Source organism: Mauremys mutica, chromosome 5, assembly GCF_020497125.1.
Source record: "Mauremys mutica isolate MM-2020 ecotype Southern chromosome 5, ASM2049712v1, whole genome shotgun sequence".
NCBI classification, from domain to species: Eukaryota; Metazoa; Chordata; order Testudines; family Geoemydidae; genus Mauremys; species Mauremys mutica.
In genome coordinates, this window is record NC_059076.1 from 144,121,066 (window position 1) to 144,141,688 (window position 20,623).

The 20,623-nt window shown below is 70.0% G+C and overlaps 2 protein-coding genes across 2 annotated transcripts; both read right to left on the minus strand.

Annotated features, from left to right (window-relative positions):
- Positions 1-327: 327 nt before the first annotated feature.
- Positions 328-2,852, minus strand: LOC123370732. The gene is made up of 4 exons (XM_045017490.1): positions 2,355-2,852; positions 1,762-1,931; positions 836-893; positions 328-689 (listed from the first exon to the last, which is right to left on the minus strand). Exons 1-4 carry the CDS (start codon positions 2,656-2,658, stop codon positions 595-597), a joined length of 627 nt encoding a protein of 208 aa, XP_044873425.1. The 5' UTR covers positions 2,659-2,852; the 3' UTR covers positions 328-594.
- On the minus strand, positions 2,685-19,808 carry LOC123371825 (drebrin-like). Its single transcript, XM_045019682.1, has 12 exons — positions 19,598-19,808; positions 13,745-13,797; positions 11,808-11,920; positions 9,598-9,672; positions 8,380-8,517; positions 7,991-8,068; positions 6,226-6,377; positions 6,026-6,080; positions 5,640-5,714; positions 4,516-4,636; positions 3,715-4,250; positions 2,685-2,693 (listed from the first exon to the last, which is right to left on the minus strand). The coding sequence occupies exons 1-12, from the start codon at positions 19,681-19,683 to the stop codon at positions 2,685-2,687; spliced, it is 1,491 nt and encodes a 496-aa protein (XP_044875617.1). The 5' UTR covers positions 19,684-19,808.
- Positions 19,809-20,623: the final 815 nt, after the last annotated feature.

Consider the following 20,623-nt stretch of genomic DNA (forward strand, 5'->3'; position numbering starts at 1 on the left):
CCCCAAGCAGCTGAAGGGGGTGGGGCGCCCCCTGCTCAGCACCCCACAGCCTCCAGTCAACGCCCCCCCCTTTCCTGTGAGGCCAACCTGGGTACTGGGCCCCATGTGCCTCAGCCCCGGCCCAGGCGAGAATGGACGTGGGGGGGCTGCTTTGCCCACAGCTGGGGGCGCAGGGGCGAGTGGTGTCCCCAGCAGGAGGGCTGGGCCGGGCCATGCCCCCCCCTGCCCCCCTGTGACTTGCTGATGAGCCGGGCTGGCTCAGTGGCCTTGGGCCCCACGGTGGGGATGAGTCCGGGCAGCGCGAGGGGCAGAGAAGCCAGACCCACGGCCAGTTCCCACAGCTCCTTTATTGGGCCATGGAGGCCACGGCCCAGGTTGCAGGGTAACATGGTGGGGCGGGGGCTCACCCAGCGAGCAGAGACCGGGGTGCTGGGGGTTCAGAGTGCAGGCACCCCCGGGGGGGGGAATTGCTGGTTCTTAGAAGGGCCCGGGGGGGTGCAATCCGAGCAGCCCCCCGGCGCGTCGCAGTCATAAAGCCGAGCCATGCGGGCTCTGTGGGTGGGACGAATGCTGGGGTCCGGCAGCCCCTGCTGTCTACGCAGTGCGGGGGGAGGGGCCCTCGACGGCCTCCCCCCCCTCCAGCGCCGCCCGCCTGGCGCCGCCTTGCAGAGAGACCCAGGCTGTGTCCCCTGCGGAGAGAGAGGCAGCTCAGCGACGGGAGTCGCCCCCCGGCCCGGCCCAGCCCTCCCTCCCCTGCTGCAGGGCTGCCCCATCCCCGCTCCCTGGGGGAGTCCCGAAGTGGGGGGGGCAGAGGGGGAGGCCGGAGCCGCGGTACCTGCTGGGGGATCCCACGCCGCTTGCAGCTGGAGCTTGGCACCGCCGCTCAGGGCGCCCTGCAGGACAAGAGGGGCACTGACGGGGGGGCAGGGCAGGGCGCTCCCACTGGCCCCCCATTGGGCAGATACTCTGGCCTCCAGGGCCTGTGCAGCCTGGCACAGCTGGCGGGGGGGAGGGGGGGGGCTGCAATGGGGGCACCTGCCCATGGGGGCCTGCGGAGGGAGCCTGAGCTGATGCCACATGGGACCTGCTCCTGCCATGGGCCTCAATCGGAGCCAGTTCCCCACTACAGGGGAAAGGCCCCATTCCCCCCCCCCAATCCAGCCACTCCTCTGCCCTGGGGCAGATCGGAGACAGCACCCCCTAAAGGGGAAAGGCCCCGTTCCCCACCCCCCGATCCAGCCAGTCCCCTGCCCTGGGGCAGATCGGAGCCAGCACCCCCTACAGGGGAAAGGCCCCATTCTCCCCCTCCCCACCCCCGATCCAGCCACTTCCCTGCCCTGGGGCAGATCAGAGCCAGCGCCCCCTAGAGGGGAAAGGCCCCGTTCCCCACCCCCCGATCCAGCCACTCCCCTGCCCTGGGGCAGATCGGAGCCAGCACCCCCTACAGGGGAAAGGCCCCATTCTCCCCCTCCCCACCCCCGATCCAGCCACTTCCCTGCCCTGGGGCAGATCAGAGCCAGCGCCCCCTAGAGGGGAAAGGCCCCATTCTCCCCCCGCCCCCCCGATCCAGCCAGTCCCCTGCCCTGGGGCAGATCGGAGCCAGCGCCCCCTAGGGGGGAAAGGCCCTGTTCTCCCCCCCCTGATCCAGCCAGCCCTCGGGCAGAGTGGAGTTGGTGCCTCCTGGAGTGGGGGAAAAGGCCCCATGTCCTGAACTTGCCAGCCCCTGACATTCAACTTCCTTATAGGTTTTGGCTCCGTTACCTTCTCTCCTGGCTCCAGCTCCAGCTCCAGCTCCAGGTCCCTGAGCTCTGGCCACCTCCCGGTCTCCTGCCCTGCTATGCCGTTGTGTCCTGACTCCGGGAGGAGCTCGGCCGGGCTGGCCTCTGGCGCCAGGCAGAGCCCGTGGGAGGGCTCCAGCGGTGCCTCCCCACCTACGGGGAGACGGGTGAGGGCTGAGCGCCTGGCACTCACTCTGCGGAGGGCTGCTGGGCTCCGTCGCTCTGCCAGCCTGGCTGATGGCAATTCAGGAATCCCACCGCCTCCCCCCAGAGCAGAACGCCCCGAGTGACAGCCCGGCCAAGCAGCCTTGCGTGGCCCCCTCCCTGGGGGGTTTGCTGCAGGGGGGACAGACCCACCAAGGGGTTTCCTGCTGGGGGTTGTGCCGAGGGGGGGACAGACCCGCCGGGAGGTTTCCTGCTGGAGGTTGTGCTGGGGGGGGGCAGACCGGCCGGGAGGTTTCCTGCTGGAGGTTGTGCCGGGGGGGGGCAGACCCGCTGGCTCAGGTGACCCCAGTGCTGGCTCAGCCTGGCAGTTCCCTGTGTGTGCAACGGCACCATTCTGCCCTGAACACCCACCTGCCATGGGGTCCTTGCCAGGCATGGGGGCTGCAGCCGTGGAGGGGCCGGGATGCCAGGGCCACGGGGGCACGGCCTGAGGCAGAGGTTCCAGGGAGCAGGACCCTGCGCTGGAGAGAACTGGGCAGCTTTGAGCAGGCTCCCCCCCGGCCAGTGCTGGATTAGTGGGGTCAGCGAGGGGCCCAGTTGGCACATCTGGGCGACTGCCATGGGGCCCCTCAGTGGGCACCAGCTCTGCCAGCAAGGAGCCCTCAGAGGGGCCCTGGAGTGATATGGGAGCCATGCAAGGGGCATCCTCCTCCATGGGCAGAAACGTAGCTGGGGGCTGGCTCAGAGACACTGGGGAAGGGGGGGTGGCAGAGGGTAGAGAATGAAGAGGTGGAGACCCAGCTCTGGGAGGGGGTGGGGAGCTGGCAGGGGGTGGAGACCCGGCTCTGAGAGGGGATGGAGACCTGGCTCTGGCAGGGGGGGCAGGGGGTGGAGACCTGGCTCTGGCAGGGGGGGCAGGGGGTGGGGGGCTGGCAGGGGGTGGAGACTCGGCTCTGGGAGGGGGTGGAGACCCAGCTCTGGGAGGAGTAGTAGGGGGTGGGGGGCTGGCAGGGGGTGCAGACTCGGCTCTGGCAGGGGATGGAGACCTGGCTCTGGCAGGGGGTGGAGACCCGGCTCTGGGAGGGGTAGCAGGGGGTGGGGGGCTGGCAGGGGGTGGAGACCCGGCTCTGGGAGGGGTAGCAGGGGGTGGGGGGCTGGCAGGGGGTGGAGACTCGGCTCTGGGAGGGGGTGGAGACCCGGCTCTGGGAGGAGTAGTAGGGGGTGGGGGGCTGGCAGGGGGTGGAGACCCGGCTCTGGCAGGGGGGGCAGAGGGTGGAGACCCGGCTCTGGGAAGGGATGGAGACCTGGCTCTGGGACGGGTAGTAGGGGGTGGGGGGCTGGCAGGGGGTGCAGACTCGGCTCTAGCAGGGGATGGAGACCTGGCTCTGGCACGGGGTGGAGACCCAGGTTCAGCCAGGCTGATGGGAGGCAGAGTCATGGTTCCATCTGGGCTGATGTGGAATGAATCTTTGGTCCTGGGCTGAATAGCTGGGAGTAGGGGCCCTGTCCCGTGTGGGCTGGTGGGGGGCAGGGGTTCTGTCCCGCGCGGGCAGGTGGGGGACAGGAGCTGGGCCCCTGGCAGGCTGGTGGGGGACAGGGGCGCTGTCCCGCGCGGGCTGGTGGGGGGCAGGGGCTGGGCCCTGGGCAGGCTGGTGGGGGGCAGGGGCTGGGCCCCGGGCAGGCTGGTGGGGGACAGGGGCTCTGTCCCGCGCGGGCTGGTGGGGGGCAGGGGCTGGGCCCCGGGCAGGCTGGTGGGGGACAGGGGTTGGGCCCTGGGCGGGCTGGTGGGGGACAGGGGCTGGGCCCCGGGCAGGCTGGTGGGGGACAGGGGCTCTGTCCCGCGCGGGCTGGTGGGGGGCAGGGGCTGGGCCCCGGGCAGGCTGGTGGGGGGCAGGGGCTGGGCCCCGAGCAGGCTGGTGGGGGACAGGGGTTGGGCCCTGGGCAGGCTGGTGGGGGGCAGGGGCTGGGCCCCGGGCAGGCTGGTGGGGGACAGGGGCTGGGCCCCGAGCAGGCTGGTGGGGGGCAGGGGCTCTGTCCCGCGCGGGCTGGTGGGGGACAGGGGCCCTGTCCTGCGCGGGCTGGTGAGGGGCAGGGGTTGGGCCCTGGGCGGGCTGGTGGGGGGCAGGGGTGTGGGTCTGCGTGGACTGGCAGGAGGAGCAGCCCTGCTGGAGCTGGATTCAGCGGGGCGAGGGCTGGAGGGGGCCGGGAGGAAGTCACCCGGCGAAGTGGGGGGCTCTGGCCGGCGGAAGATGTAGGCAGACTCCGTCAGGCTGCGCTGGTAGCGCAGGTAAGGCCTGTGGGGTGCTCCTGGGGGGAAAGCACAGAGGAGACTGTCAGTAGCTGCTTCCACTGCCCCTCCCGCACCATCACCCACCACTGCCATGCAGCCACCTCTGGGTGCAACACGGCAGCTGCTTAACCCATAGGCCCCTAAGAGCTCCCTCATGCCCCCAGCAAATGGCAGGCTCGGTTTGCAGGCGGCAGCACCAGCCTGATCCGAGGGCTCCCAGCCAGGCAGCATTTCGGGACAGGAAATGAAGCCGAATCCCGCGCCGGGCGCTGAGACACTCACCTGGCCTGACACCCAGGGGCGAGGGGGGCGACTGGGCACCCGAAGTGGAGCTGGAGCGTTCCCGCTGCCTGAAGAAGTCCCGGGGATTCTGTGAGCGCTGGGAGACCAGCGTGGCCGCCTCCTGCAATGCACAGAGAGTGAGGGGGGCCCCGAGGGGCCGGGCAGGGGGCTCTGCATCCCAGCCTGAGGGGGGAGGATGTTCGTGTCGGCCTGGCCCAGCAAGGGGCATCCTGGCCGGGTGGGGGGCAGGAGGCTAGGTCGGGCCTGGCCCAGCAGGGGCGCCCTGGCCGGGTGGGGGAGCAGGAGGCTAGGTCGGGCCCGGCCCAGCAGGGGGCGTCCTGGCCGGGTGGGGGGCAGGAGGCTAGGTCGGGCCCGGCCCAGCAGGGGCGCCCTGGCCGGGTGGGGGAGCAGGAGGCTAGGTCGGGCCCGGCCCAGCAGGGGGCGCCCTGGCCGGGTGAGGGGGCAGGAGGCTAGGACGAGCCCGGCCCAGCAGGGGGCGCCCTGGCCGGGTGGGGGGGCAGGAGGCTAGGACGAGCCCGGCCCAGCAGGGGGCGCCCTGGCCGGGTGAGGGGGCAGGAGGCTAGGACGAGCCCAGCGCAGCAGGGGGCGCCCTGGCCGGGTGGGGGGCAGGAGGCTAGGACGAGCCCAGCGCAGCAGGGGGCGCCCTGGCCGGGTGGGGGGCAGGAGGCTAGGACAAGCCCAGCGCAGCAGGGGGCGCCCTGGCCGGGTGGGGGGCAGGAGGCTAGGACAAGCCCGGGCCAGCAGGGGGCGCCCTGGCCGGGTGGGGGGGCAGGAGGCTAGGTCGAGTCTGGCCTAGCAGGGGGCGCCCTGGCCGGGTGAGGGGGCAGGAGGCTAGGTCGGGCCTGGCCCAGCAGGGGGCGCCCTGGCCGGGTGGGGGGCAGGAGGCTAGGACGAGCCCGGCCCAGCAGGGGGCGCCCTGGCCGGGTGGGGGGGCAGGAGGCTAGGTCGGGCCCGGCCCAGCAGGGGGCGCCCTGGCCGGGTGGGGGGGCAGGAGGCTAGGTTGGGCCCGGCCCAGCAGGGGGCGCCCTGGCCGGGTGGGGGGCAGGAGGCTAGGACGAGCCCGGCCCAGCAGGGGGTGCTCTCTCTAGGCTCCCACCACTTACCACGGCCTTCTCGATGGACTCGCTGCGCCGGAACCGGTCCCGCATGGCCTCCTCGTGCTCCCGCTGCTGCTGCTCCTGGGACGGGATGGAGCAGAGACCCTCAGAGAACTGGGGCGCCAGCTGTGGGGGCAGCGCCCCCATGTCCTCTGCCCGCTGCCTGCCTTGGTTCATGCTCCTTCCTGGGGCCGGATTCCCCCAGCCGCAAGACGCCCTGTGCCACCTCCTGCGCCTCCGTACTCAGCCGGTGCCCACCCCGGCTCCGGCGCTGCCCCCGGCCCCTCTCAGCGTCTGCCTGGCAGCCCCTAGCCCTTCCCCCGCCGGCCCCAGCCCAGTGCTGGCTGCTGGCTCCCTGACGTAGGGGCAGGGCGGGCGCTGCTTCCACTCACCCATCGGGCTTTCTCCTTCCTCCGCTCCTCGGCCTCCAGCCGCGCCTGCTCCTTCCTGCAGAGAGAGCCAGGGCAGGGCCCCGGGTCAGCCTAGGAGCGCGAGAGCCCTGGCTGGGCCCGGCTCGGCCCAGGGGCAGGGCTCCCAGGCAGGTCTGCGGATGGGGCAGGGGCGCCAGGCCTGGCAGCCCTGGGCGACTCACCTCTGCTCCTCGATCAGCCTCTCCTTCTCCTTGAACTTGCGCTCCCGCTCAGCCGCCTCTCTCTTCTCCTCCTCCATGCGCTCGCGTTCCCAGCGCTTGCGCTCCTCCAGCAGCCGCCGGCGCTCCTCCTCCTTCCGCTGCTCCTCTTCCCTCTGGCCACAGCACAGGGCGCTGAGCTCCCGGGGACCCCAAACCGCCGCCAGCACCGGGGGCAGGGACCGATCCCCGAAGCCAGGGGCACAGCTCCCACCTGGCCCGGCCCCCTTCCGCGTCTCCAACCAGCCCTGCTCCCAAAGCAGGGGCCCAAGGCGGCTCCCCAATGGCAGTACTGCGGGGACGCACCAGTGGTCCGTGAAAAACAAAGTTTGAGAACCACTGGACCACTCATTCAGCATTCCCGCCCCTCCTCATTAAACCTCCCCTGGCTGAGCCAGGGGCACTGGGCCGAGCGGGGCAGGAGCCCTGCCTGTGGGGGGAGCTCCGGGCTAGTCCAGCCCCAGCCTCTCCCAGCAGGGGGCGCTGTGGGGAGGGGGGCAGGAGCCCTGGCTGTGGGGGGAGCTCCAGGCTAGTCCAGCCCCAGCCTCTCCCAGCAGGGGGCGCTGTGGGGAGGGGGGCAGGAGCCTTGGCTGTGGGGGAGCTCCGGGCTAGTCCAGCCCCGGCCTCTCCCAGCAGGGGGCGCTGTGGGGAGGGGGGCAGGAGCCCTGGCTGTGGGGGGAGCGCCAGGCTAGTCCAGCCCCGGCCTCTCCCAGCAGGGGGCGCTGTGGGGAGGGGGGCAGGAGCCCTGGCTGTGGGGGGAGCGCCAGGCTAGTCCAGCCCCAGCCTCTCCCAGCAGGGGGCGCTGTGGGGAGGGGGGCAGGAGCCCTGGCTGTGGGGGGAGCGCCAGGCTAGTCCAGCCCCGGCCTCTCCCAGCAGGGGGCGCTGTGGGGAGCGGGGCAGGAGCCCTGGCTGTGGGGGGAGCGCCGGGCTAGTCCAGCCCTGGCCTCTCCCAGCAGGGGGCGCTGTGGGGAGCGGGGCAGGAGCCCTGGCTGTGGGGGGAGCGCCAGGCTAGTCCAGCCCCGGCCTCTCCCAGCAGGGGGCGCTGTGGGGAGCGGGGCAGGAGCCCTGGCTGTGGGAGGAGCGCCGGGCTAGTCCAGCCCCGGCCTCTCCCAGCAGGGGGCGCTGTGGGGAGGGGGGCAGGAGCCCTGGCTGTGGGGGGAGCGCCAGGCTAGTCCAGCCCCAGCCTCTCCCAGCAGGGGGCGCTGTGGGGAGGGGGGCAGGAGCCCTGGCTGTGGGGGGAGCGCCGGGCTAGTCCAGCCCCAGCCTCTCCCAGCAGGGGGCGCTGTGGGGAGCGGGGCAGGAGCCCTGGCTGTGGGAGGAGCTCTGGGCTAGTCCAGCCCCGGCCTCTCCCAGCAGGGGGCGCTGTGGGGAGGGGGGCAGGAGCCCTGGCTGTGGGGGGAGCGCCGGGCTAGTCCAGCCCCGGCCTCTCCCAGCAGGGGGCGCTGTGGGGAGCGGGGCAGGAGCCCTGGCTGTGGGAGGAGCTCCAGGCTAGTCCAGCCCCGGCCTCTCCCAGCAGGGGGCGCTGTGGGGAGGGGGGCAGGAGCCCTGGCTGTGGGGGGAGCTCCAGGCTAGTCCAGCCCCGGCCTCTCCCAGCAGGGGGCGCTGTGGGGAGGGGGGCAGGAGCCCTGGCTGTGGGGGCAGTTCCCAGCTACAGAGGCGTGGGGCAGGGCCTGGAGTAGGGCTCATGCCACGGAGCAGGGGGTCTCTTGGGACTGCGCTGTCTGCTCACCTCCGCCTGCGCCCAGAACGAATCCCGTTTGGTCCTGCGGATCTCCAGGGCGGGGTTCGTTTTCCTGTAGTTGGTGCCCTGTGGGGAGATGCAGAAATGGGTCAAGGGGGGCTCAGAGCAGCTCCCCCCCCCGGGACATCCCCATCCCTGTGCTGGGTCATGGCAGCTCAGTGAGGGGGGAGGGTCCCAGGGCCCTGCAGGCGGCGTCACCCCCCCTTGCCCCAGCCAGGCTCCTGTCTGCGCCCGGCGCAGCATATGCCAGCCTGGCCCATCTGCAGGGAAACCCCAACAGCCCCTCCCCCCACGCACCCCACAGCATCAGTCCGTCTGGCCCCAATCCCTGCACTTCCCCTCACCCCCTGCCAGGCCCGCCTGCCCCCCCCACTCACCACCAGTTCCTCAGAGCCACTGGCTGGTGCTCGCCTGGAGGCGCTGCCCCCTGCTGGCGTGAGCCGGGACAGCACGCGGTGCAGCCCCTCCTGCGTCACCTCATCGGGGCGGCGGGCGCCCAGCACCAGGCTGGCCTCCTGCACAGGGGAGGGGAGGGCAGCGTCAGCCTCTGCTCGCCCAGGCCTGGGACACGGGGAGCCCCCCGGGGAACCTAGCGCACAGCCTGGGAGGGAGGGAGGGAGCTCTCCCAGCGCAGGCCCTGGATGCAGCCTGCTCCATGCCCAGCTCCGGCCCGTGCCCCCCATCGGGGGCAGGACGCTGGCTGGCTGGCTTGCAGCCTGGCTCTGGCAGATTCCTGCCCAGCCCCCCAGCCCCGGCTATTGATAGGCTCTTGGGCTCCAGATGGATGAGCCGTTTCCCCCGGGCTAGGCCGTGCAGGGGGCTGGGTGCCCGGGCTGGGGGAGGACGGGACAGACAGGGCCACTCACCGGTGCCTGCTCCTGCCCTTAGGGGGAGGGGAGCACCCGTGCACCGAGCTAAGGCTCCAGCACTGGGAACGGGACAGACCCAAACAACAGACGGGCCGATGGGGGGTTAGAGAGAGGCCCCAGCTGCTCCCCCACCCCCTTCCTGCCCGGGGAAAGCCGGTGCAAGCCCCCCAGCTCCAGGGCAGGAGGGACCGCAGCCGAGGCTGGGAACGGCAGAGCCTGAGTCGGCAGCACCGGGAATGTGCTGACCAAAGCATCCAAAGGCCAGGGGCAGCCCAGGGCAGGGGTCCCAGCTGGGGGAGGGCCAGGGAGTGAGTCTGAGGGAAATGAAGCCAAACACCAGGGACGTGGCAGGGGCGGGGGGGGGGGGGGAGAGCGAGACAGTCACGCCCCAGAGCTGCTGGACACACCCCACCCCCACAGCGCCCCCTACTGGGAGAGGCCAGAGCTGGAGTGGCCAGGAACCCCCCCCTCAGCCAGCGCTCCTGCCCCACCTCCACAGCGCCCCCTACTGGGAGAGGCCAGAGCTGGAGTGGCCAGGAACCCCCCCCTCAGCCAGCGCTCCTGCCCCACCCCCACAGCGCCCCCTACTGGGAGAGGCCAGAGCTGGAGTGGCCAGGAACCCCCCCACAGCGCCCCCTTTGCGACAGTCTCTGTGACCCCTCTCTCTCATGGAGCCGTCTCAGTGCCCAGCGTTCCCTGGGGTGCCCTCGCCGGGCAGGAGCTCACCTTGAAGAAGGCCTTGATGGCAGGCAGATGCCCCGCACAGGTCTGTCTGTGGGACTCCGGCACCTGCTCCCCCACCTGGGCACCAAGCAGACATCGGCTCAGCCGGGCAGCCAGTGCCAGCGCAGGGCCCCACACCGAGCCAGCTCACTCCACCCCCTGCGCCTCCGCGGCTGGCTGCCGTGCGCTCCCCCTGCAGCCCCTGGAGAAGGGCCCCCCCAGGAGAGACCCGGCTCCCCCTCCTCCCTGTGGGTACAGAATGTCACTGAGCTTGGCAGGCCGTCCCTGCATTCGGCGCCAGGGCTGGGGCTCCCCTCAGAGTCCACTCCCCTGCGGGGCGTTGGCTGTTCCCTTCCTCAGTTTCCCTCCATTCCCCTAAGTTGGCCAAGTGTCCACTTTCCCCCCGTCCCCCTCAGACACCCGCACACCCCCTTAATCTAGCCCCAGCTGACCCCTGCAGCGTGCAGTTGTCTTCGGGAGTGCTGCCCGGAGCCGGAGAGCGCAGGGTCTGTCTGGACCAAGAGGGACACCCCCTGCTCCGGATGGCGGGGCCCTGCTGCCCACAACCACAGACCCCGGGATGGTATCGATTCGCCGGGGGGCTCCCCCAGGCAGCAGATTCGCCTCCAGCTCTGCTCAGACAGCCTCAGGGCTGGGTGTGGGGGACCTGGCAGCCGGCCCCAATGAGCCAGAGCTCTTGGAACTGGGGAGTCGGGTGTCGGGGGCAAGAAAGCACCCCGATGTGCTGAGAGGCCAGGGCTGGAGCGGGTGGGAGCGCCCCCCTCATCCAGGGCTCCTGCCCCACTCCCCACAACGCCCCCTGCTGGGAGAGGCCAGGGCTGGAGCGGGTGGGAGCGCCCCCCTCAGCCAGGGCTCCTGCCCCACTCCCCACAATGCCCCCTGCTGGGAGAGGCCAGGGCTGGAGCGGGTGGGAGCGCCCCCCTCAGCCAGGGCTCCTGCCCCACTCCCCACAACGCCCCCTGCTGGGAGAGGCCAGGGCTGGAGCGGGTGGGAGCGCCCCCCTCAGCCAGGGCTCCTGCCCCACTCCCCACAACGCCCCCTGCTGGGAGAGGCCAGGGCTGGAGCGGGTGGGAGCGCCCCCCTCAGCCAGGGCTCCTGCCCCACTCCCCACAACGCCCCCTGCTGGGAGAGGCCAGGGCTGGAGCGGGTGGGAGCGCCCCCCTCAGCCAGGGCTCCTGCCCCACTCCCCACAACGCCCCCTGCTGGGAGAGGCCAGGGCTGGAGCGGGTGGGAGCGCCCCCCACAGCCAGGGCTCCTGCCCCACTCCCCACAACGCCCCCTGCTGGGAGAGGCCAGGGCTGGAGTAGTGGAAGTTGGGGTGCTCAGTGCCTGCCGCCCCCAGCCCCCCACAGCTGGCCCTCCAGGGGGGCCGCGGCTGTGTGTGCAGAGCGGAGAACGGCCTGCGCCCCGGGCGGGGGCCGTGCCAGGAACTCGAGTGCAGCCTGTGCCAGGGCACGTGGGGCACAGGCAGCTCCCTGCGCCTGGGGCGGCACACACGGGGGGTGGGGCTGCACACACCCATAGGCCTGCAGGGGGAGTACACAGCCCACACAACCCCCCCACAAGGGGCTGGGAGAGACAAGGAGCCACTTAGGGCCCCATATGTGACCCCCCCGCCGCCCCCGAACCCCTCCTGCTACCCGCCCATCCACTGAGTCCCCCCAGCCCGCGCCCCCCTCGCCCCGCCCCAGGGAGCGGGAATGAGAAGCAGTTGTGGCTGCTGGGCCCTGCCAGCGAGTGAGTCAGCGGGTGGGGAGGCCCCGCGGCCCTTGGTGAGGAGCCTGGGGCTGGGCCGCAGCAGCCATCTGTGATCCCCAGACAGGCACCAGCCCCCCAAGCAACCCCCCAAGCAGGGACCCAGCCCCCAACCAGGGACCCAGCCCCGCAAACAGGGATCCTGCTCCCCAACCAGCCCCAACCAGGGACCCAGCCCCCAACCAGCCCCAGAACCCCCAACCAGGGACCCAGCCCCATAACCGGCCCCAGCCCCCCTAACTGGGGACCCAGCCCCCCAAGCAGCCCCAGCTCCCCCAACCAGCAACCCAGCAAAATTCAGCTGGGTGCTCACTGCTGCAGGCATTAAGGGCACTATAAGCACCCCCAGTAAGTCTGGCACCCGGCAGAGGGCAAAGGGACCCCCTCCCCAGCTGGGGCTGGGACCCGCCATGCCCCCCACCCCCCGCGACTCTCACCCAGTTGATGAGGATGATGCGGGGCTGCCCGGAGCTGGGGTCCTGGACACGGCAGAGGCCGTACATGACGCTGCTACTGGAGAACTTCCCGGCCAGCTCGTCTACCCCGCCGGCTGCAATAAGACCGGGGGAGGGGTCAGCAGGGCCCAGCCCCCCACAGTGCTCCAGGGGGCACTGGGGCAGACCCCCACCGCTGGCTGCCCCCACTCCCTGTCTGGGGGAGGGGCATTGGGGCAGCTTCCCTACACATCCTTATTCCCCCCGCCCTGGGGGCAGCTCCCTTGGCCCCATGGAGAGAGGCCAGGGGGGTAGGAGAGATCAGGAAACGGCAGCTGGATTAGCTGCAGAGAGGTGCTGGGTGCGCTGGGCTGCAGGGAGCGGGTCATGGATCAGCAGGGGGCGCTCGCCCCCGGCAGGCAGGGCTGGCCCCAGGGGGGGCACTAGGGGGCGCTGTGCTGCAGGGAGCGGGTCATGGATCAGCAGGGGGCGCTCGCCCCCGGCAGGCAGGGCTGGCCCCAGGGGGGCACTAGGCTGCAGGGAGCAGGGCAGGGGCAGCAGGGGGCGCTCTCCCCCGGCAGTCGGTGCTGGCCCCAGGGGGGCACTAGGGGGCGCTGGGCCACAGGGAGCAGGCGGGGGCGGCAGGGGGGCTCTCCCCCGGCAGGCAGGGCGGCCCCACGGGGGCACTAGGGGGTGTTGTGCTGCAAGGAGCGGGTCATGGATCAGCAGGGGGGCTCTCCCCGGCAGGCAGGGCTGGCCCCAGGGGGGCACTAGGGGGCGCTGGGCTGCAGGGAGCGGGTCATGGATCAGCAGGGGGCGCTCTCCCCCGGCCGCCAGGGCTGGCCCCAGGGGGGCACTAGGGGGCGCTGGGCCGCAGGGAGCAGGCGGGGGCAGCAGGGGGCGCTCTCCCCCGGCAGGCAGGGCTGGCCCCAGGGGGGCACTAGGGGGCGCTGGGCCGCAGGGAGCAGGGCGGGGGCAGCAGGGGGGGCTCTCCCCCGGCAGGCAGGGCGGCCCCAGGGGGGCACTAGGCCGCAGGGCAGGGGGGCTCTCCCCGGCAGTCGGTGCTGCACTAGGGGGTGCTGGGCCGCAGGGAGCAGGCGGGGGCAGCAGGGGGGCTCTCCCCAGCAGGCAGGGCTGGCCTCAGGAGGGCACTAGGCTGCAGGGAGCAGGGCAGGGGGGCTCTCCCCTGGCAGGCAGGGCTGCACTAGGGGGCGCTGGGCCGCAGGGAGCAGGGCAGGGGGCAGCAGGGGGGCTCTCCCCGGCAGGCAGGGCTGGCCTCAGGGGGGCACTAGGCTGCAGGGAGCAGGGCAGGGGGGCTCTCCCCGGCAGGCAGGGCTGGCCCCAGGGGGGCACTAGGCCGCAGGGCAGGGGGGCTCTCTCCGGCAGTCGGTGCTGCACTAGGGGGTGCTGGGCCGCAGGGAGCAGGGCAGGGGGCAGCAGGGGGGGCTCTCCCCGGCAGGCAGGGCTGGCCTCAGGGGGGCACTAGGCTGCAGGGAGCAGGGCAGGGGGGCTCTCCCCGGCAGTCGGTGCTGCACTAGGGGGTGCTGGGCCGCAGGGAGCAGGGCAGGGGGCAGCAGGGGGTGCTCTCCCCGGCAGGCAGGGCTGGCCTCAGGGGGGCACTAGGCTGCAGGGAGCAGGGCAGGGGGGCTCTCCCCTGGCAGGCAGGGCTGGCCCCATTTGGCCCCGGGGGCGCTGGGCCGAGGTGAGCTGTGACAGCGAGGCGGAGTTCTGTGATTATTGACGAATCTCTCCTGTGTCTGGGTGCAGTCCCGGCGTGGGGCGCTGGCAGGGCTCTCTAGCCCCTCGGCACTCTCAGCGGGACACTGGCCCATGCTGCCGGGGGGCGTTACAGAGCTGCCAGACCGCTCCCCAGCTGTGGATTCCTGCGGGGCAGGCAGCTGGGAGAGGGGCTGTGGATCCAGTGCCCGGGCACCTCTTACCTCCCGAGTCCAGGAGCTTCAGCTCATTGTGCTTCCCATATGCAAAGATGGCCCTGGAGTGGGGCAGAAGGGGAGGTCAGGCAGGAGGGGCAACCAATCTTCTCCTCCACCAGCCCCAGCTCAAGCACCTGTTCCCCCAGCCCAGCAACCCCCTCCACAGGCACCAGCCATTATACTGACAGCCCGAGCCCTGGGGTTGGATCCAGAGTCTGGCAGGATAGAGACAGTCCAGACCTCCAGGGACAGTGACCCCAGGCCTGTGACAGGCACCCTGTAGGGCAGTTCTGCAGAAAAGGACCTAGGGGTTACAGTGGACGAGAAGCTGGATAGGAGTCAGCAGTGTGCCCTGGTTGCCAAGAAGGCCAACGGCATATTGGGCTGTATAAGTGGGGGCATTGCCAGCAGATCGAGGGACGTGATCATTCCCCTCTATTCGGCACTGGTGAGGCCGCAGCTGGAGTACTGTGTCCAGTTTTGGGCCCCACACTACAAGAAGGATGTGGAAAAAGTCCAGCGGAGGGCAACAAAAATGATTAGGGGGCTGGAGCACATGACTTATGAGGAGAGGCTGAGGGAACTGGGATTATTTAGTCTGCAGAAGAGAAGAATGAGGGGGGATTTGATAGCTGCTTTCAACTACCTGAAGGGGGGTTCCAAAGAGGATGGATCTAGACTGTTCTCAGTGGTGGCAGACGACAGAACAAGGAGCAATGGTCTCAAGTTGCAGAGGGGGAGGTTTAGGTTGGATATTAGGAAACACTATTTCACTAGGAGGGTGGTGAAGCACTGGAATGGGTTCCCTAGGGAGGTGGTGGAATCTCCTTCCTTAGAGGTTTTTAAGGTCAGGCTTGACAAAGCCCTGGCTGGGATGATTTAGTTGGGTTTGGTCCTGCATTGAGCAGGGGGTTGGAGTAGATGCCTCCTGAGGTCCCTTCCAACCCAGATATTCTGTGATTCTATGATCCAAGCCCGCTCCTTTAGCTTCCTGCCATGCCCAAGGCCCTGGCTGTCAGCTGGTAACCCCACAGCACCCCCAGTCCAGCTCTGCCCTACAGGAGCTGCCTGGGGCGTCTGTGTAACACAGCCAGGGATCTGACGCAGCGGCACAGGCCAGCGCCCTGCACATCCAGTGCAATACAGAGTCCAAAGGGGGCTCAGGCCGGGCAACATGCTCCCCTCCCATCTCCTGTCCAGGGCTCTGGGGCAGATCCATCTCCCTGCCGTCCCCCTCCACCATATCCCACTCTGCCTCGCTCCTCTGCATTCCCCCGCCCGCTGCAGCTGTCCCTTAGCCGGGCGGGGGGGCCTACTGTCGGTTACCGGCGTAGCCGCCACTGCACTGCCAGAGGCAGAGCCCTCCCGACGCCCAGCGCCAGCCCCTCCCCTGCACAGGCTGCTCCATCCCCAGCTGCTGGGGTCAAACTGCAAAGGTCTCCTGCCCCCCCCCTCCGCTCTCTGGCCCCAGCTCCGTGCCCGGTGCGGCCCCAGAGGAAGTGGCTTTCCTGCAGGAAGTCAGGCTGTTGAGACGCTGAGATAGGAAAGAGCTTGGGGGGTGGGGGGCCAGGACCCAGCCTGGGCCCAAACTGCTCCGGAGCCAGGGGCAGCAGGGTCCTCTCCTACCCTGGTGACTTGGGCTCCCTCATGGCACATGCCCCCTGCTCCGGGGCCAGTGGGAGAGGAGAGCACCAGCCCCTGCCCCACACACTTCACCCCCTAGTCCCCCAGCTCCAGCTGCTCTGCCCCTGGCCGGAGAGCCCCAGGACACCTGCAGGCCCTCCCCCTCCCGCCTCTCCTCCGGTCAGCCCCTCCCCCATACCAGCCCCTTTCCCTCCCGCCTCCCCTCTGCTCAGCCCCTCCCCCATACCAGCCCCTCCCCTCCAGTCAGCCCCTCCCCCATACCAGCCCCTCCTCTGGTCAGCCCCTCCCCCATATCGGCCCCTCCCACCTCTCCTCTGGTCAGCCCCTCCCCCATATCAGCTCCTCCCCTGTACCAGCCCCTCCCCCTCTCCTCCAGTCAGCCCCTCCCCCATACCAGCCCCTCCTCTGCTCAGCCCCTCCCCCTCCCGTCAGCCCCTCCCCCATCCCAGCCCCTCCCCCTACCGCCTCTCCTCTGATCAGCCCCTCCCCCCTCCCGCCTCTCCTCTGATCAGCCCCTCCCCCGTCCTGGCCTCTCCTCCAGTCAGGCCCTCCCCCATCCCAGTCAGCCCCTCCCCCATCCCGGCCTCTCCTCCGGTTAGATGGTCAGCCCCTCCCCCGTCCCCCTGCCCCACCTACCCCAGCCCCTTCTCCAGCCAGCCCCTCTCCCCTCCCTCCGCCCCAGCCCCTTCCTGGCTCAGTGCATGGGAGTGCAGCCGGCAGCATCCGCTCCAGGACAATGGGGCTACAGGATCCGGCACAATGGCAGGAGGACCTGTGGCAAGAGCACACACTCCCCCCCCGGCCCCAGGCCTGGCTCAGCGCAAAGGGGTGCACAGGACCCATGAACATCCCCCAGTGGGCAGCACTCCCACACTGATTCCCCACCCCATCTCCCTGCTGACAGCCAGGGATCCTGCCCTGCCCTGCCCCCCCAGCGCCCCCTGCTGGGAGAGGCTGCTACTGGGGTAGCTGGGAGCGCCCCCCCCCCAGCACTCCTGCCCTGCTCCCCACAGCGCCCCCTGCTGAGAGAGGCTGGGCTGGAATAGCCAGGAGCTCCCCCCATACCCAGCACTCCTGCCCCGCTCCCCCCAGCGCCCCCTGCTGGGCGAGGCCGGGCTGGAATAGCCAGGAGCTCCCCCCATACCCAGCACTCCTGCCCTGCCCCCCCCAGCGCCCCCTGCTGGGCGAGGCCAGGCTGGAGCAGCCGGGAGCTCCCCCCCAGCTCTCTGGCCCTGTTCCCTACAGTGCTGCCATTCCAAGACGCGACATATTCACTTAATTTGCTCAGCTTCCGCTGCGGCGCATCTGAAGCGACCCTGAGGCCCAGCAAGGGGGGACTCATGTGGGGGGAGTAACGTACAGAAGCTGCCCTAGAGGCCAGTCCCCCTGTGCCGGGGCCCATCCCGGCGTCTCTTGGCTAAGCCAGCCAGGCTGGGGCAGGAGCCTGTGAGGGGCCTGGAGCCCGGCTGGGGGGCTAGAACACAGAGAGAAGCTGGCTCGGATCCCTCTCTCTAGGGAGGCTGTCTCCCCAAGCCTTCCCCAAGCCGCCTGCACTCCCCCCAGCTCCCCCCGTCTCTGCGCGGCTCCAATTACCCGTACATGGGACAACACGCTCCGCTCCGAGCACACGCAGCTGCGGCGCTCCGGGAACACACATGTGCCTCTGCATGTTCAGTTGAACACAGGCAGGCCTGGCACGCCAGACCTACAGGGGTGGGATCCTGCTCTGGTGTAAATCTGGAGCTGCTCTGGCTTCCCACAGCACGGCTGGGCCCCGCGCTGGGCATGGCTTTCACTGACACAGGCGCCTTGGTGCCCGGACGGGGCGCGGGAAATGGGTGCCAGCCCCCGGGGGAGGGTGTTGTTGCACTGACAGTAAAAACGCCCCAGTGCCAGGGTGCAGGTGGTGTCCCGCAGACCTAGCGGCGTCCAGGCAAACAGGCCTGAGCAGGAGCCGCTCCTGCCCTCGGGCAGGCATGCCAGCTTCCTGGGAGCCGGCCAGAGTCAGGGTGAGGGGCAGCGCGCCTGGGGGGGCAGGGGAGGGAAGGTGCCTAAGATGGGAGATAAGGTGATGAGGGCTCAGCCACTTCCCCCTCCCCCCCGGCTCCTGCCTGCCGCTTCCCCTTGCATTCCCACCTGGCTCGCACCCAGCGTCCCCACAGGGCGACGTCACCGCTCAGCTGCGCCCAAAGAGAAACAGCCCAAGCCACAGAGCTGCATGTGGTTTCTGGAGGAAGCCCTGTTCCCGTCCCAGTGCCGTGGGGAGGGAGGAGGGGCGCTGGGGACGCGAGACTGGAGGGAGCCTGTCCTGCAGAGTCAAGCCTGGGCCCAGCGTCAAAGGGCAAACCAGTGGGCTTGGGGGCTTTCCTGCTGCCTTGTGCCGGGGACAGAGAGCCTGGCCTGCCATGCACCCCATGAAGTGGGCTGTAGCCCACGAAAGCTTATGCTCAGATAAATGTGTTAGTCTCTAAGGTGCCACAAGTGCCCCTGTTCTTTTTGCGGATACAGACTAACACGGCTGCTACTCTGAAACCTGGCGTGGGAGGGCGAGTTAATGGGGGGGCTTCCTTCCTGGAGAGCGTGGGGGCGCCAGGACGGCTGCTTGCCCCTAACGTCTATTTAACTCCAATGCACTCGTTGGAGGCCAGGGCCTTAGCCCCGGAGCTGCCGGCTGCGAGGGAGCGAGATTGGGCACCATGCTCCAGGGCAGAAAACAGAGCATCACAACCCCCCGCACACTGGGTTGAACGCCCCCCACATGCCCCAGCTCCTCCTCCAGGCAGAGACCACGTCTCCACGGGGCGCGTCCCTGTGCCACTGCGGGACCAGAGGCGGCACCCCAGGGCAGTGCGATGGCCCCAGAGTCCTGGCTCAGTCCTCACCCAGATAACTCGCTCAGCTCCCCTGAATCCCTCTGCTGGGGCACACCCACGGTCTCTGCCCTGTGGCGCTACTGCGCGTTTTGGGATCCTGCTGGGACAGGCCGGGGCTGGAGGAGCCTCCCCCAGCCAGCGTTCCTGCCCCACCCCCCCACAGCACCCCCTGCTGGGAGAGGCCTGGGGTGGAGTAGCCGGGAACTCCCCCCCTCAGCCAGTGCTCCTGCCCCGCCCTCCCCAGCGCCCCCTGCTGGAAGGTGACAGAATTGTCGCTGTAGGAGGTCCATTCTCCTGTCCCTGTGGTCTTCCCCAGAGCCGCTCCCTGGATTAGCAGAGCTCAGCAGCCCAGCTCCGGTCCTGTGAGTGCTGTGAACTCCTCTGGGTTAAGCGGCTTGGAAAACAAGTCCAAAATCCACGGTCATTTCATAACCAGGGTCCTCCCGTCTTTCCCTCCCCCCACTCACTAGCCCCCCCGAAACCCCAGCCGGCCACTCCGCAGAACTGCAACCTCGACAGTTTCCGCTTGCAGAAATCCCACTGTCCTGGGGGAGGGGAGATCGGTGCTCCCGCCATGGTGGGGGGGGGGGGGATGACTCCCGGTGGGAGGGCAGAGGCAGCTGGGAGGGGCGGGTTAGAGGCAGCCCAGCCTGGCAGCGCCTTGCTAGAGGTGCGGGTTCAAACAGGAATTGTTCGCTGGCAGTGAGACAGCTGCTGCTTTCCCCAAATACCCTGCGGTCCAGCGAGCTTTCGAACAGCGGGGGCTGGGAGGCAGGACTCCTGGGTTCCGTCCCCAGCTCTGTGGGGAGAGTGGAGTCCAGCAGTGGCGGGGATTGAGAGGCAGGAAACCTGGGTTCTGGCTCTGACACGAACTTGCTGTGTGACCTTGGGGAAGGCACTTGCCTGCTCAGTGCCTCAGTTTCCCCAGCTCCTGCTCCCCGACGCGCGGGAGCAGCGCACAGAATGCAGGCCCAGCGGCTCTGTGACTCCCTGGAGAAGGGCCAGGACCTCACAGGCCTGGGCTCAGGGCAGCGCCAGTGACACCAGCTTTGCCTTGAGGTTCCTGGTCTCACAACCCCACCAAAGGAGCGGGGGGGGGGGGCGCGGAGTTCAGCGAGGAGCAACGGGCTCCAGGAAAGTCTGTTCTGTCTCCGAGAACTCATCACACACCCGCCCTGGTGCCCCCCCGCAGTGCCCCACCCTTTTTCTGCCCCCTCGCAGCCCCCCGCCCCACTGCGCCCCCCCGCACAGCCCCCCGCTCCCCTTCTCTGCCACTGTACAGCCGCCCGACTGCCCCGCTGCCCCCGCCCCCGCCCCCGCCGCGCCCCGGGCCGGCGCTCACCAGTCGGCCGAGACGCGCCGGCTGCCGATGTCCTCCTTGGCGGCCAGCAGCGCCAGGCGGTGCGTGTCCAGGTCCAGCCGGCTCATGGCTCAGCCCCGCTCCCCGCTCTGCCGGGCCGGGCAGCTCCTGCCGAGGGAGCCCCGCGCCGGCCCCGCCTTGCCCGGCCCCGGTCCCAGCCCCAGCCCGCCGGGAGGGAGGGACCCGGGGGCCCTGCCCAGCTCCGGGAGGGAGGGAGAGGCCGGGCCGGCGCAAGGGGCGGGCTGGGGCTGGGCGCGGAGGGGCGCCCCCGGGGGCAGGCCCTCGGCCCGACAGCCTGGCCCGGCTGCAGGCACAGCCCGGCCAGGGGAGGCTGGAGCCTTAGCCAGGGGCTGGGCGCCAGGACTCCTGGGTTCCCCCCCCCCACGCTCTGGGAGGGGAGCGGGGGCTAGTGCTTAGAGCAGGGCCGGCTGGGTGCCAGGACTCCTGGGTTCTCTCCTGGCTCTGGGAGGGGAGTGAGGGCTGGTGGTTAGAGCAGGGGGGGCTGAGAGCCAGGACTCCTGGGTTCTCTCTCCAACTCTGGGAGGGGAGTGGGGGCTAGTGGTTAGAGCAAGGGGGGTGGAGCCAGGACTCCTGGGTTCTACCTCCAGTACTAGGAGGGGAGTGTGGGGCTAGTGATTAGAGCCCGGGAGGGCTGGGAGCCAGGACTTCTGGATTCTGTTCACGATGCAGTGTGATGCCTTAGAGTGAGCCCCTCCATCTCTTTGTGCCTCAGTTTCCCCCTCTGCCCAGTGGGGATTCTGATCCATGCGCGCCCATGAGACTCAGTCAGTTGGGGCGTGTGCACCCAATGGAGTTAGTCCAGAATAGCTGGTGCACTTTAAATTCACACTCTACTTAATCCAAATTAACTCTGAAGTGTAGACAAGTCCTTAGTACCATGTAGAGCTTGGAGCTGCCCAGCACAGGGGGCAGTTATCACCCAGCGTGTCCTCTCTGCCGACCCCACTGTGTCTAGCCCCCATTTGTCTCCAGCTGAAAATCTGGGGC